This window comes from Mya arenaria, chromosome 13 (genome assembly GCF_026914265.1).
Source record: "Mya arenaria isolate MELC-2E11 chromosome 13, ASM2691426v1".
Lineage (NCBI taxonomy): Eukaryota > Metazoa > Mollusca > Bivalvia > Myida > Myidae > Mya > Mya arenaria.
The window spans coordinates 34,625,874-34,638,214 of NC_069134.1; the positions used below are offsets into that span (position 1 = coordinate 34,625,874).

The window sequence follows — 12,341 nt, forward strand, 5'->3', positions numbered from 1 at the left end:
CTACTATAAGTACACTTTTTGCAGTATTAAGTATTCTTATTTTATTTAGCGTTTGAAAAAAATCATTATAGACCTAGCTCATGTGCATTTTGCAAAAGAACACTCACTTTCCATGCTATAATTCAGGTTTTATCAGACTTCACATACAATTTTAACAGATGAATGCATCAAAATAAACTGTAAATAGACTTAATTTAGGGTCGCTGTGTTCTGTTGATTATGATAATTTGATGTTTTCTGTGGATTTGTGTAGGGGTCGGTCAGTCTTGCCAATATCAATTTTTGAAAGTTTGATGGATTTTGTACATATGTGTCAAATCTTTATGCATTTATTTTTGGGGGTATTTCACATAACTTTGATATACATTTTGCAGAAACATTTGATGTTAGAAAATGATTCTCTATACTTTCCTCCTTACTGCCACATATAAATAGTAAAGTCACTTGTAAATTGTTCAAAAGTTAGTCAAATATAGATACTCTTCTTTTAAAAGCACTAGCATTTATACCTGTTTTCTGTGTCTTTAAAATACGTTTTAAATAGTCAAACTGGCTGTGCAATATAGTTTATTGAACATGCTGTTTCTCGGAATCCTATAAATAAAAAAAAAAATTAGAACCTGTTTTCTGCAACATATCTAACTTCAAAGAAAAAGTTGAAAAATGTACATGACTGACTGGATTTTTCATCTCTAGGCTATAGATATTGGTGTTAACATCTAAACGAAAACATTTAATTACGGGAGGAATGTGGATTTTATATTGTATACTATTTTTACATGTTGTCATTGTGTTCGGTATTGTATAATTATGGTGTTTAGTATTGTTGATTCTAGTTGTACACAATAAAATCACGACAAAAATCATGCTGGGTCATTTTTTAGTTTATAACAAGTCTCCTTTGAACGTTCTGGATAAATGTGAGACTACATAAATTCCCATGGACAATCTTAGCATATTCACTTGGTATAACTGACCTTGACCCTTGGTATAAATGACCTTTGCCTTGAACATACAAGAAACACATGTATTGCACCTTATTTGAAAATGGTGTAGTTATGGTGTGTATATAAACACGAGCTGAACATGACAGATTTCCCTGACTTAGCCTTGACCTTTAACTGACCATGACCTTTGAGGTGAAAGCATGAATGCTATAGTCTTTACTCTTTTATAAGGGATGATAAAGTTCAGGAGTAATACTGAAATCAGGATTGAGAGCCAAGTCAGAATTACAGTCTAAGGGAGACAAACTGTACTCAGAGAATTCAGTTGGTTTTTAGCAGGCAGAAGAGCTTATGCAATGGAGCGGTTTTGGTGTTTGTGTGTCTGTCAACAATTCCTTGTGAACTTGAAAAAGTCTTCAGTTTTGATTGTATCTTAATCAAACTCATACAGTAACTAGATAATCATCAGAGCTTAGTTCCTTTCGCAGCTAGACCCGCCCTTGCATGACTGGATTAATGCCCTTACAAAACTGCTATTGTACCCAAGTGTAAATTACCGTCTAAGTGGGACAACCTGTACTGAGAGAGAGCTATCCATTGCCTATGTGAAAGATGATTGTTTGCCATAAATGAGCTTGTGGACAGAATAGAGCCTCCATTTATTACCTTATATTCACTAAACTTATGAAAACCATCCAGATTTGCCCATGCATGACTGGATTATGGCCCTTGATATTGTAAAAAAATGCGATAATACAGCTTGTGAACTCCATAGAGCCTCCATTTTGTATCCGATCTTCACCAAACATATACAGTAATTCAATATTGATATATAATATCCTTAAAATTGGCAACATTTCTGTAATCAATATAGCATCCATATTCACATTGCATGTTGTATGTTACAAGACTGTAATGATGGCACCCATTAACTTACAAGAAATGCTTCAAGTGAACCTCAAGTGGCCTATTACTCATACCTACATGCTCTGGATAGAAAATGTCCAAACAAGTCATGCCAGTTGAGCATAGGCCCTCGTGGGCCTCTTGTTTTACTAATGATATTAAGAATAGGAAAAAGTACCATGATCTGGATACAGATGAGTCCAACACTGCTTTGAGCCTTAATTCTCCATGCTCAAACTTAAATGTTCTCGATGTTCAGAATTAGGATCAGTTTGGTCTTACTCTTTTATCAACCTAGTTATTGTGAAATCAAAGTAATATTCAAATACAGTTGAACCCTGTTGGCTTGTTTTCTTTGTTGGAACAAACTGGATGTAAAGGACTGATATCTTTCTACTGATGGAAAGCATTTCTGCTTGGCTCACATTTCCTGAGGCTCGTGGTATTTTTTGCCAATCCCTGGGAGTTCAAGCCAACAAGGTTGGAATGTAGAAATGATTTGTTACTGCCGAGATCTGTTGATAGCAACAGATGGACTGACAGTGTGATTATTATATGCCTCCCTATAGGGGAATTGAAATCTGACTGTTGACTTCAACAATGAAATGCCTTAACAAGTACGGTTCAGTTTTTCATGGAAGTACACCATTTTTAAAGATTCTTTGATTTTGAAGAGTTATGGAGTTGACAGGAATATTTGCTTTGTGACCCGATACCACTAAGTCTGACCTTTGAGGGGGGAGGGGGGCTGTCAACCATCTACAGTTCAATGTTTAATTATTAATAAATGTATCTTTCAATCAACTATGAAACTTATCATTGAACTGATAATTTCAAATGGGTAAATGGACCTTTATGCATACTTAGGTGTGGTGCAATTTGAAAGTATGTGGCCTAAATAAAAATGAAGTGTTAAAAAGAATAACACAAAGTACATCCCAAGTGTTGCAATATTTATTTGTGCCAGAAAATACCGTACACCTTTCTTCTTTATACACAGAAAATCTATAATAGTAATGTTTCTCTTGATAACAAGATGATTTAACAAATGTACACATAATTTCAACAAAACTTATAACAACAATATATAACAAATATCTGTACACAACAAGCCAACCTACACAAATGTTAACTCATATCAAGTTGTATCAATCCATTTCCCTTCTTGTTTTGAATATGACCTTTTTGGTTTGAATATGACCTTTTTGTTTTGAATATGAACTTTTTGTTTTGAAGATGACCTTGTTGTTTTAAATATAACCTTGTTGTTTTGAATATGACCTTGCTGTTTTGAATATGACCCTTTAGAAACATAAAAAGTCCAATTTACTTGACATCTTTTATATCCATTGATTAAATCAAAATTTCATGAAACTTTAAGTTGGATCTATCCTTCGAATAAGCCCTATGACTTTGGAATGATACAAGTTAAAAGGTGAAATAAAAGGCTTCTGATGCTTTAAGTTACTAGAATATGCTTCTGTTTACTGTACCAACGAGATACAGTCTTATTATATATTATATAAATCATAATTTATGAATGTAGGTAAGACATTCCACACAACTACTACTAGGAATAGAGGTATATCTGTCATAGGCATAAATATGTTATACTTGTGCGCATCAAAAGCATGGTAATTACAATCAGATATAGGGAAAATCTGATATCTACGCAATGTATTTATATAAATATCAAAATGAGCGCTTCAGAGCAAATGACAATGCTTGTCTGTTGGTTTTCTGCCAAAAAAGGGGCATAACTAAACAATTATCAAACCAGAGTTATGAGTCTTTCTGTGCATTCAGATATTGTCACAGACGACATGTGCACCAAGTTTCATTTAAATATAATGAATATTTAATTGTTTTTTTTAGTAATGGCCAAGGGTAAAGATTCTGCGCAAGGACGCCGCCGCTAATACCGCCATAGCTATGACAATAAATAAAGCTTTTTCTTTGCAAGACAGTCAAGTTTAAAACAAGATTACCGTACAACAAGTTCACCTTTTTCCATTTCTGTTCCATTTGCTAAATTTTAAAGTTTCTAGATTTCTTAACATTATATATTAATTTTCTTGTAAATGTTGCTTAACAATTTTATAGACAAAATTAAGCATCAATATGAATCTGAATATTAGAAATTCTGAATAAATACCTGGTAAGCAATGGGTTACATGGGAGATGTGTTAGTCATTACATAAGATACACTTCTGTTGTACATGAATGTAAAAAATACTTTATATAAATTACATCGATCAATGCTATTAGGAACTCTGAATAATTACCTTTTAGGCAATGAATTACACAGAAGAGTTGTTAGTCATTACACATGATTCACTTCTGTCATACATAAATACAGTGGTCAAAATTAGAACAAGCCCACATGCCCTGCACTGATAAAATCCTTTCCGGGCTTGCTCAAAATCTGGATTCTGTATTGCAGGGCTTGTTAAAAAATGAAATGCTGCAAGCATTTATATAAGAATCTGGGCTTGCTCATTCAAAAAACTAATATTGATGACTGTGAATGTGAAAAATATTTTACATATGATAAATTACATCGATCAATGCTAGAAACATGTCTCACATATACATGACAAAACTCATAAAACAATCAAAGGTGTTGAGATTTATGCCAAATCTGAAAAACTATTTTGGTCATGATGAAAGCTAATCTATTTTCTACATATTGCACAAACCTGACTTCAACTCCTAGCAAACAAGAAGACATTCTGACTTGAAAGTCTGTCATAAAACAAACTATTACAATTGTAGCAAAACTGAACCTAAGAATATAACTTTTATATATTAAGAATCTTTCAAACTGATAAGTGAAACATCAAACATTGAAACAATACATACAATTAAGCACTACAACAGCACATAACTGAAAATAAATTACTGGTACATGTGCTTCTATATACTTCTAGTATATTTTCGACAAATAAATGCAAAATGAAATTCCAAACTGGTTTGAATTTGATAGTAAATAAACAACAGAATCTTAACTTCCCCCCATACAACCTTGTTATCTCCTCAGATATACCTGTATTGTAAGTAAATATACAGTACATTTCATTGACGATATCTGATGTACCATTATGTGTTTTTTGAATGCCAGGAAACCCCACACTTATATTGGTACATGTATCATTTAAAAAAGTTTAATAAGAAGAGAAAAACATAAAACAAATTAAAAAAAAAAAAAAATGGCCGCAAAAGATGTCAAAATAGGTAATTTCATGCCAAATTTCAGATAAAATACAAATCTAAATTACAAAAATGTTATAAATCTGACCATAATGCTTTTTCGGTAATTTATTAGTTAACAGCAAGCAGAACGCTTTTAAATGACACCGAAATTATATGGGGTCACCAAAATAACAAGCGTATTTGTACATCAGTTGAATACGATGGGTTAATGTGAAAAGGTTCTAAGTGACATTAAATAAAGAAGAAGATAGAACCTTTTGGCTTTCACCCCATCTAAATCTATTCAATTATACAGATCATTAGAATATAACCTAGATTTCCAGGCAATGAAAATGCCTCTCGGCTTTTATCAAGTATCACACTTAAAGGGACTGTACTCCATATGATAAAACAGCAAAAAAAGAGAAAATTGTCGAAAACTGACAAACTTGGTATCGATGTGTACAATGCATTGGAACTAACTTACTGAAGTACATAGTTTACAATTAATTTATTTTTCGCAGTTTTTCGTATTTTTCCATAAAAAAAGATTACTAGGTAGGTCTCCATAGTAGAATTCATCCGTATGCGTAATTGGCTAGTCGATGTTATCACGTGATCTGACTATGTTAGGTATATAGCTTAAATATTCCGACTGTTTAGAGTAAGCCTTCATAGCACAGTGGATACAGCACTGGACTGCAATTTTGGCGACACCGGTTCGAACCCGGTCTCCGACTCAATTATTTTTTACATTTTGGTATGTTTTTTTACAATTATGATATCAAGCAGTAGAACATTTTATTAAATAATTGCCCGAGATTCGTTACAGAAAAAAACTTTTTTTGGTGCCAATCTGTAGTCTCTTTAATCGTGCAGTTCAACAACCTATCAGCCATGGGGCTTGATTATTCAGAACTTTGTTAAAGTTAACATCATACTTGTTAACTTTAAAATCTTTACTGCTCTGGAAGTTTTAATAGATACATTTGTGATCTGTATTACTTCTAACAAAAGTTGAGACATCTCTATCAGTTATAGTTGTATTATTAAAAAGAAACTGCCCCCCTGGTTGATAGTTTAACAAAAGCATCCACTAGTCACTTCATCCATTTGCATTTTTTGGCACCGCAACCCTTAAAAGCAGCAATGCGTTGGACAACTCATAAAACATGGTTATGTCATAGATTTTTAAAGGAACATCTTACATCTGTAGTAAGGTACGCAAGTTGGTTCAACTTATGTAACCTCCTCATGAGCGAACACCAAGGTATTATCCAGATAAACTGTAGATTTTATCCTGCATGTAGCTATCAAGGCGGTTTTTGAAAGTATTTGTGGATGTTGAAGCTTTCACATGTATTATTTTGAAAATGGCAGGTCATTTTTTATGTTCGAAAAACGATCACACAGCTTTTGGCATGTCATTCTATCTATGGCAGTATTGTTTTAGTAAAACAAGAGATGTTTGTGAAACATTATGCCCCCTGAGCGCCAAGTTGCCAGAAATATTTGGACAATTGAATGAAATATGCATGGACTGAAATGACAGCTGATTTGTCATTGGATGCATATGAGGCAGGTCATCTACTGGTCATACCTAATCTTCATGTCAAGTTTGATGACCATAGGTCCGGGAATTGTTGAGTTATCACTCGGACAAGCTTTGGTCTTCCAACAGACCGACCGACATGTGCAAAGCAATTATATAACCCCTCTGCTTCGAAGGGGGGCATAATTAAACTAGATGTTCACTGAAAACTGATACTTCAACTCATGCATTTAGTGACATATAAATTTCTACTGTCTACTATATAAGAAAATAAAATATGGACAATCAGAAAACCTTTTTTCAGCTTACAGTCACACTGACCTTGACCTTTGACCCACTGACCTCAAAATCAATAGGGTTCATCTGCTGGTCATGACCAATAAGCCTACCTAGTATGAGGTCCCTGGGTCAAAGCGTTCTCAAGTTATTGATCGGAAACCGTTTTTCATGTTAAGGTCACACTGACCTTGACCTTTGACCCACTGACCTCAAAATCAATAGGGTTCATCTGCTGGTCATGACCAATACACCTACCAAGTATGAGGTTCCTGGGTCAAAGCGTTCTCAAGTTATTGATCGGAAACCGTTTTTCATGTAAAGGTCACACTGACCTTGACCTTTGACCCACTGACCTCAAAATCAATAGGGTTCATCTGCTGGTGATGACCAATACACATACCAAGTATGAGGTTCCTGGGTCAAAGCGTTCTCAAGTTATTGATCGGAAACCGTTTTTCATGTAAAGGTCACACTGACCTTGACCTTTGACCCACTGACCTCAAAATCAATAGGGTTCATCTGCTGGTGATGACCAATACACATACCAAGTATGAGGTCCCTCGGTCAAAGCGTTCTCAAGTTATTGATCGGAAACCATTTGGTATTCCGACCGACCGACAGACAGACAGACAGACAGACAGACAGACAGACCGACCGACATGTGCAAAACAATATACCCCACTTTTTTCAAAAGGGGGCATAATAAACTGTGGTAGTAAAATAGTTTGAAAAATAGCAGGTCAATATTTAAAAAAAATAATCTTAATATCAAACTTGGTAAATGCTCAAGTGATGACAAAATCATTTGTTTTCTTAAAAAATCTGACAATCCAACAATTCAAATAAACAAAGGTTTACACAGCTTAAGTTACACTTTAAACTTAATGGATACTTTGGAAACAAACATAACTATTATTAGGTGGAATAAATTACTAGTTTTAGAACCATACTTTCAAAGAGTCAACCTGGGATTGCATCATTGGTCCCACAGTCAACTAAAGAATTACACATTAACTTTAAAAACAAAAACATCTCACCGACTTGCCTTATAATTAATTGATAAGGAATGTGATTTCAAATAATGAGTAAAACAGTGTCAGAAAAACTTTCAAGTGGAATAAATGTTTGAAATGGATAAATAAAATGATGTCAAGATCATGCTAATACATCATGAGTATACATGTATATATATTTTGGTGTGTTCCTGGATAAATAGTGATCAAGGTCATTTTTAAACCTCAGAAATAATTTTTTAGATAATGTTTGGCCATTTGACTTCATAATTCACAGAGATATGTCAACTGTTAAGGTCAGGGCTTATAAAAAGCGACAATTTGCTTGTCTGGACTGATTTTGACCACGCAGGACTGATTTCATGAGTCAGTAAGAATTATAATACACCTAAGTTGTCATTCACAACCCCAATAAAAGTGAAGATCACCATCAGATTAACCCGACCATCTGCTTTGTTTCGCATCCAGTTTGTGCCAGTTTGATGTGCACCCGGATCGATTGACGTTCCAAACTTTTAGAAGCCCTGATAAATGACATTCTTAAATGTCAAGGTTTCATTTAAGGTCTTTCTAATACCTCAATCAAGTTTTGTAATAATTCCACTTTATAATAAAAAATATATGACAGAGTCTAGTTATTTTGCTTACTTAACATGGGTATTATTTGACATTCAAGCAAGTTCTAATACCTCAATTCCTACTTGAAATTTCTGATTGGTTGTCAGAACACCAAACAATGGAAATAACAGCTAAAGCATTACAGATTTATCTAGTTGAGGTTCTTCTTGCATCTGACAGTTTGTCCCAAATGGCACTCCCGATAGGTTTCTTCACTCAGTCATTCTAGAATCTAACATATCACTTCAATCATTTAAAACCGTATCTGATAGTGTTGCTCGATGAATCAAGAGTATAAATTCTAGGTCATACAAAAGCCTTGAAAAACAAACTCCAGCCCATATATTCTACACATTAATTTCTGTTGCTTGATAGTAATAGACCAAGGTCATTCCAGAACCTCAAAAACCACTTCCTGCATTATAACAGTATCTCGCTGCATTATTCAATTGAACACAAGAATAAGTTCATGGTCAAGGTCATTCTAGAACTTTTATAAACCAGCACATTGTTGTACAAGGAGCTGTGTTGCTAGAATGGTAATGACCAAACTCATTCAAGAACCTCAAATATCAGTTCCAGCACTATGACAGTATCTGGCTGAGTTGCTCGATGGATCACAGGAATAAGTTCACTGTCAAGGTCATTCATGAAAACATCCGGCAGTTTGTCGCCCATAGCACCCGCCTCATAGCCAACCTAAAATTGGTGAAAATAGCACACTAATTATAATTCAAATATTATGTTTAATAACAAATCAAGTTCAGAAGGCCTGAACGAATGAGAAATAAACTCCTAATGTTAATTAATATTTTTATAGAGATTTTTGTTTTGCTTTTGCAAACTATTAAAATCAAAGGAAAGTTTTATGTCTGCTCTTGCTTGTACTTGGGTGTAATTTTTGTGCCCGATATGTGAAATACAAATACTGCATTCCCTAGAGCCATGCAATATCTCATTTTCAAAATATACAGACTTCTACTCATTCCGGGACAGAGAAAATATTTTTCGTTCAAAAAAAAGTACTGAGTAATACAAACTCTTTATAAAAGCCATAACAGACAAACCCTTACATTATCGTTTCCTAGGGACACCCTGAGTCCAATCTTATCGAGACCGGCATCTTTCAGTGCTTCAAGGTGCTTAAGCATCGCCTGACATCCCGCCGTCGCCACGGTGCCACCTATCCGACTCAGATCAACTGGGTCCCATTTCGGTGATCCTCGCTCCTCATTCTGAGAAACAAATATAAATGTAGTTAGTTAAGTCATGTGCTATCTTAGTCAAAGTTATCATGACTATAAAAGCTATTTATATGCTGATTGGTGCTATTTATAGTCATGACATCATCACTGATAAAAACCTACACATAATACAGCCAAAAGGACTGCATGAATAAAATTTGTTGAAACTATTTGGTAAAACAGGTCTTTAAATCGCTGTTATGGATTTCTTGAACTGCATGAGATACAAAAATATGCTGCATGCTTAAAAAATCCAGCGAGGCCAGAAACCTGTCTAGAATGTGTTGGGTTAAAATGAGCATCAGTCTAAGACTGGACTTTAGCATTATGAGCAAAGAAGAGCCTAAGAAGCTTGGACTAATATAACCCAAATAACATGCAGGTCTTTTTTAAAAATGTTTGATAAACAGAAGATTCTTGATACTTTGTCACTATAAAAAATGTTTTTCGTCTGCAAGGCACCCCAGGGTATTCATAACCTCGGCACCCCGCATATTCATAACATCGGCACCCCAGCATATTCATAACCTCGGCACCCCAGCGTATTAATAACCTCGGCACCCCAGCATATTAATAACCTTGGCACCCCAGGGTATTCATAACCTCGGCACCCCAGGGTATTCATAACCTCAGCACCCCAGGGTATTCATAACTTCGGCACCCCAGGGTATTCATAACCTCAGCACCCCAGCGTATTCATAACCTCGGCACCCCAGGGTATTCATAACCTTTGCACCCCGCATATTCTAACATCGGCACCCCAGCATATTCATAACCTCGGCACCCCAGCGTATTAATAACCTTGGCACCCCAAGATTTGTATTAATAACCTCGGCACTCCAGCGTATTCATAATCTTGGGACACCACCGTATTCATAATCTCGGCACCCAAGGGCATTCATAATCTTTAGGATAGCTTATGAATATGTTGGGGTGCGGAGGATGTCTTAAACATAACCTGTCATTTACATCTTTTTCCAGTTTTTGTCAAACACAGTTGTAAGATTAATTAAGAAAATTAAATAATAGTGAAGTCAAAAACACATCCTTCCTTATCATATATTTAAAGGTTGCACTTGATATAACAAATCATAAAGCAGTTTTCCACTAACTAAAAAGTGAAAGTATTTGTTTTAAGGCATATCTAAATAAGGGTATAATGATAAAATATTATATATTTATATATATAAATAAATATACCTGTATAAAGAAGATCTCTGTCCATCGTATGGAGTATTTCTCGCCAACATGGTCTGTCATTGTGTGGATTTTCAGGCTCTCTATGCCATCAAATGCCATATTGTCTATTGGACTTTTTACCCTGCAAAATACAGCAGCAGGATATTTAAAAGCTTTGCTATCTGCTCAGAACTACTGAGTATATTGTATTCACGTATCTAAACTCCTTTATAATTGTAATAATCATGCATGGCCCTAATATGCAGAAAATATCAAATAAAAAAAACAAAAACTGTACTGTTAAGAAAATAATCAAGATATTTAAAAAAATAAAACATAAAAAGAAATTCAACAAAAAAAAAAGCTCCATCGCATCAATTTTTATAAAGTTTATCCGTTTCATTGGAAGTAATATTTTAAAGCATTCTGCAGATATAAATAACAAGCTCAAACAATTAACATTACTCAATCTTAAAGAACATTACATCTAAGAGACCATTCGTTATATCCACCCTCCACTTACCCTATATTAACATTCTTATCCTCCTCGACCCATTGAACAATCACGGTCTCATCTGGCCTAGTAGCCCCCAGGACCCCGCAGTTTATCGGGTAGTCGTTCATGTCCTTAATTGCCTGTTTCAAGGCTAACATGGAGTCTGGTGTGATTTGAACCATTAGGCCATCTTCGACAATGCTTGATTTGGCAGTCAGACCGCTGCTGGTTTTCAGGGCCCCATTGAACACAACAAAGCTTGCACCAGTCACTTGAAATGAAGTATTGAAGGTACAATAAATTGAATGCTACAAGTCTACAAGCTATTTTGAAGTTATTGAACATATAAGTCTCAGAAAAGTAAAACTTTTAAAATAGGGTGTACATTTATATACTTTTAGATATATTTAAAAAATGTACATACATTTACTTGGTTTATGATTGCTTAGTTTGTTTTTAAACAGTGTTTAGTTGAAACAGTCCGGAATATTTTGGTATTTCTGTCTCAATCATCATCATCAGCAGCAGCAACATCAATAGATAAGTCATCATTAGGATCATCATGCTACACACAGACATTTATTAACACACAGCCACAAAAACACATAATTGAACATAAAATGCATTCTCACATTTCCTGGGCTTGTTCTGTATATTGATGGCCTGTGTCTGGTAGTTCCCATCCTCGTTCTGTAAGCAAACGAGGTGGGAGTCGGCCTCTGAACTGAATGTGGCAGCTATTGCCATCACATGCTCGTTACTGTTGTTCACAACCTTCATAAGCTGAAAAATGTCAAAAATGTTTCATATTAAGTACAATATTTAAATATAAAGATTGAGTTTCATATCAGGTTGGTTCCAATATTTAGGTAATTCACAAAGATATTAATAACTTAATAATTTTATAATTGTTAG

The 12,341-nt window shown here is 34.7% G+C and overlaps 1 protein-coding gene across 1 annotated transcript in view; it reads right to left on the bottom strand.

Annotated features, from left to right (window-relative positions):
• Positions 1 to 2,791: 2,791 nt before the first annotated feature.
• Positions 2,792 to 12,341, bottom strand: part of LOC128212863 (zinc finger FYVE domain-containing protein 9-like) — a 29,345-nt gene continuing 19,795 nt past the window's right edge. Inside the window, 5 exon segments of the mRNA XM_052918239.1 lie at positions 2,792 to 9,206; positions 9,581 to 9,742; positions 10,952 to 11,072; positions 11,454 to 11,697; positions 12,059 to 12,209. Coding sequence (XP_052774199.1) covers positions 9,060 to 9,206; positions 9,581 to 9,742; positions 10,952 to 11,072; positions 11,454 to 11,697; positions 12,059 to 12,209 — 825 coding nt within the window. The 3' untranslated portion in view covers positions 2,792 to 9,059.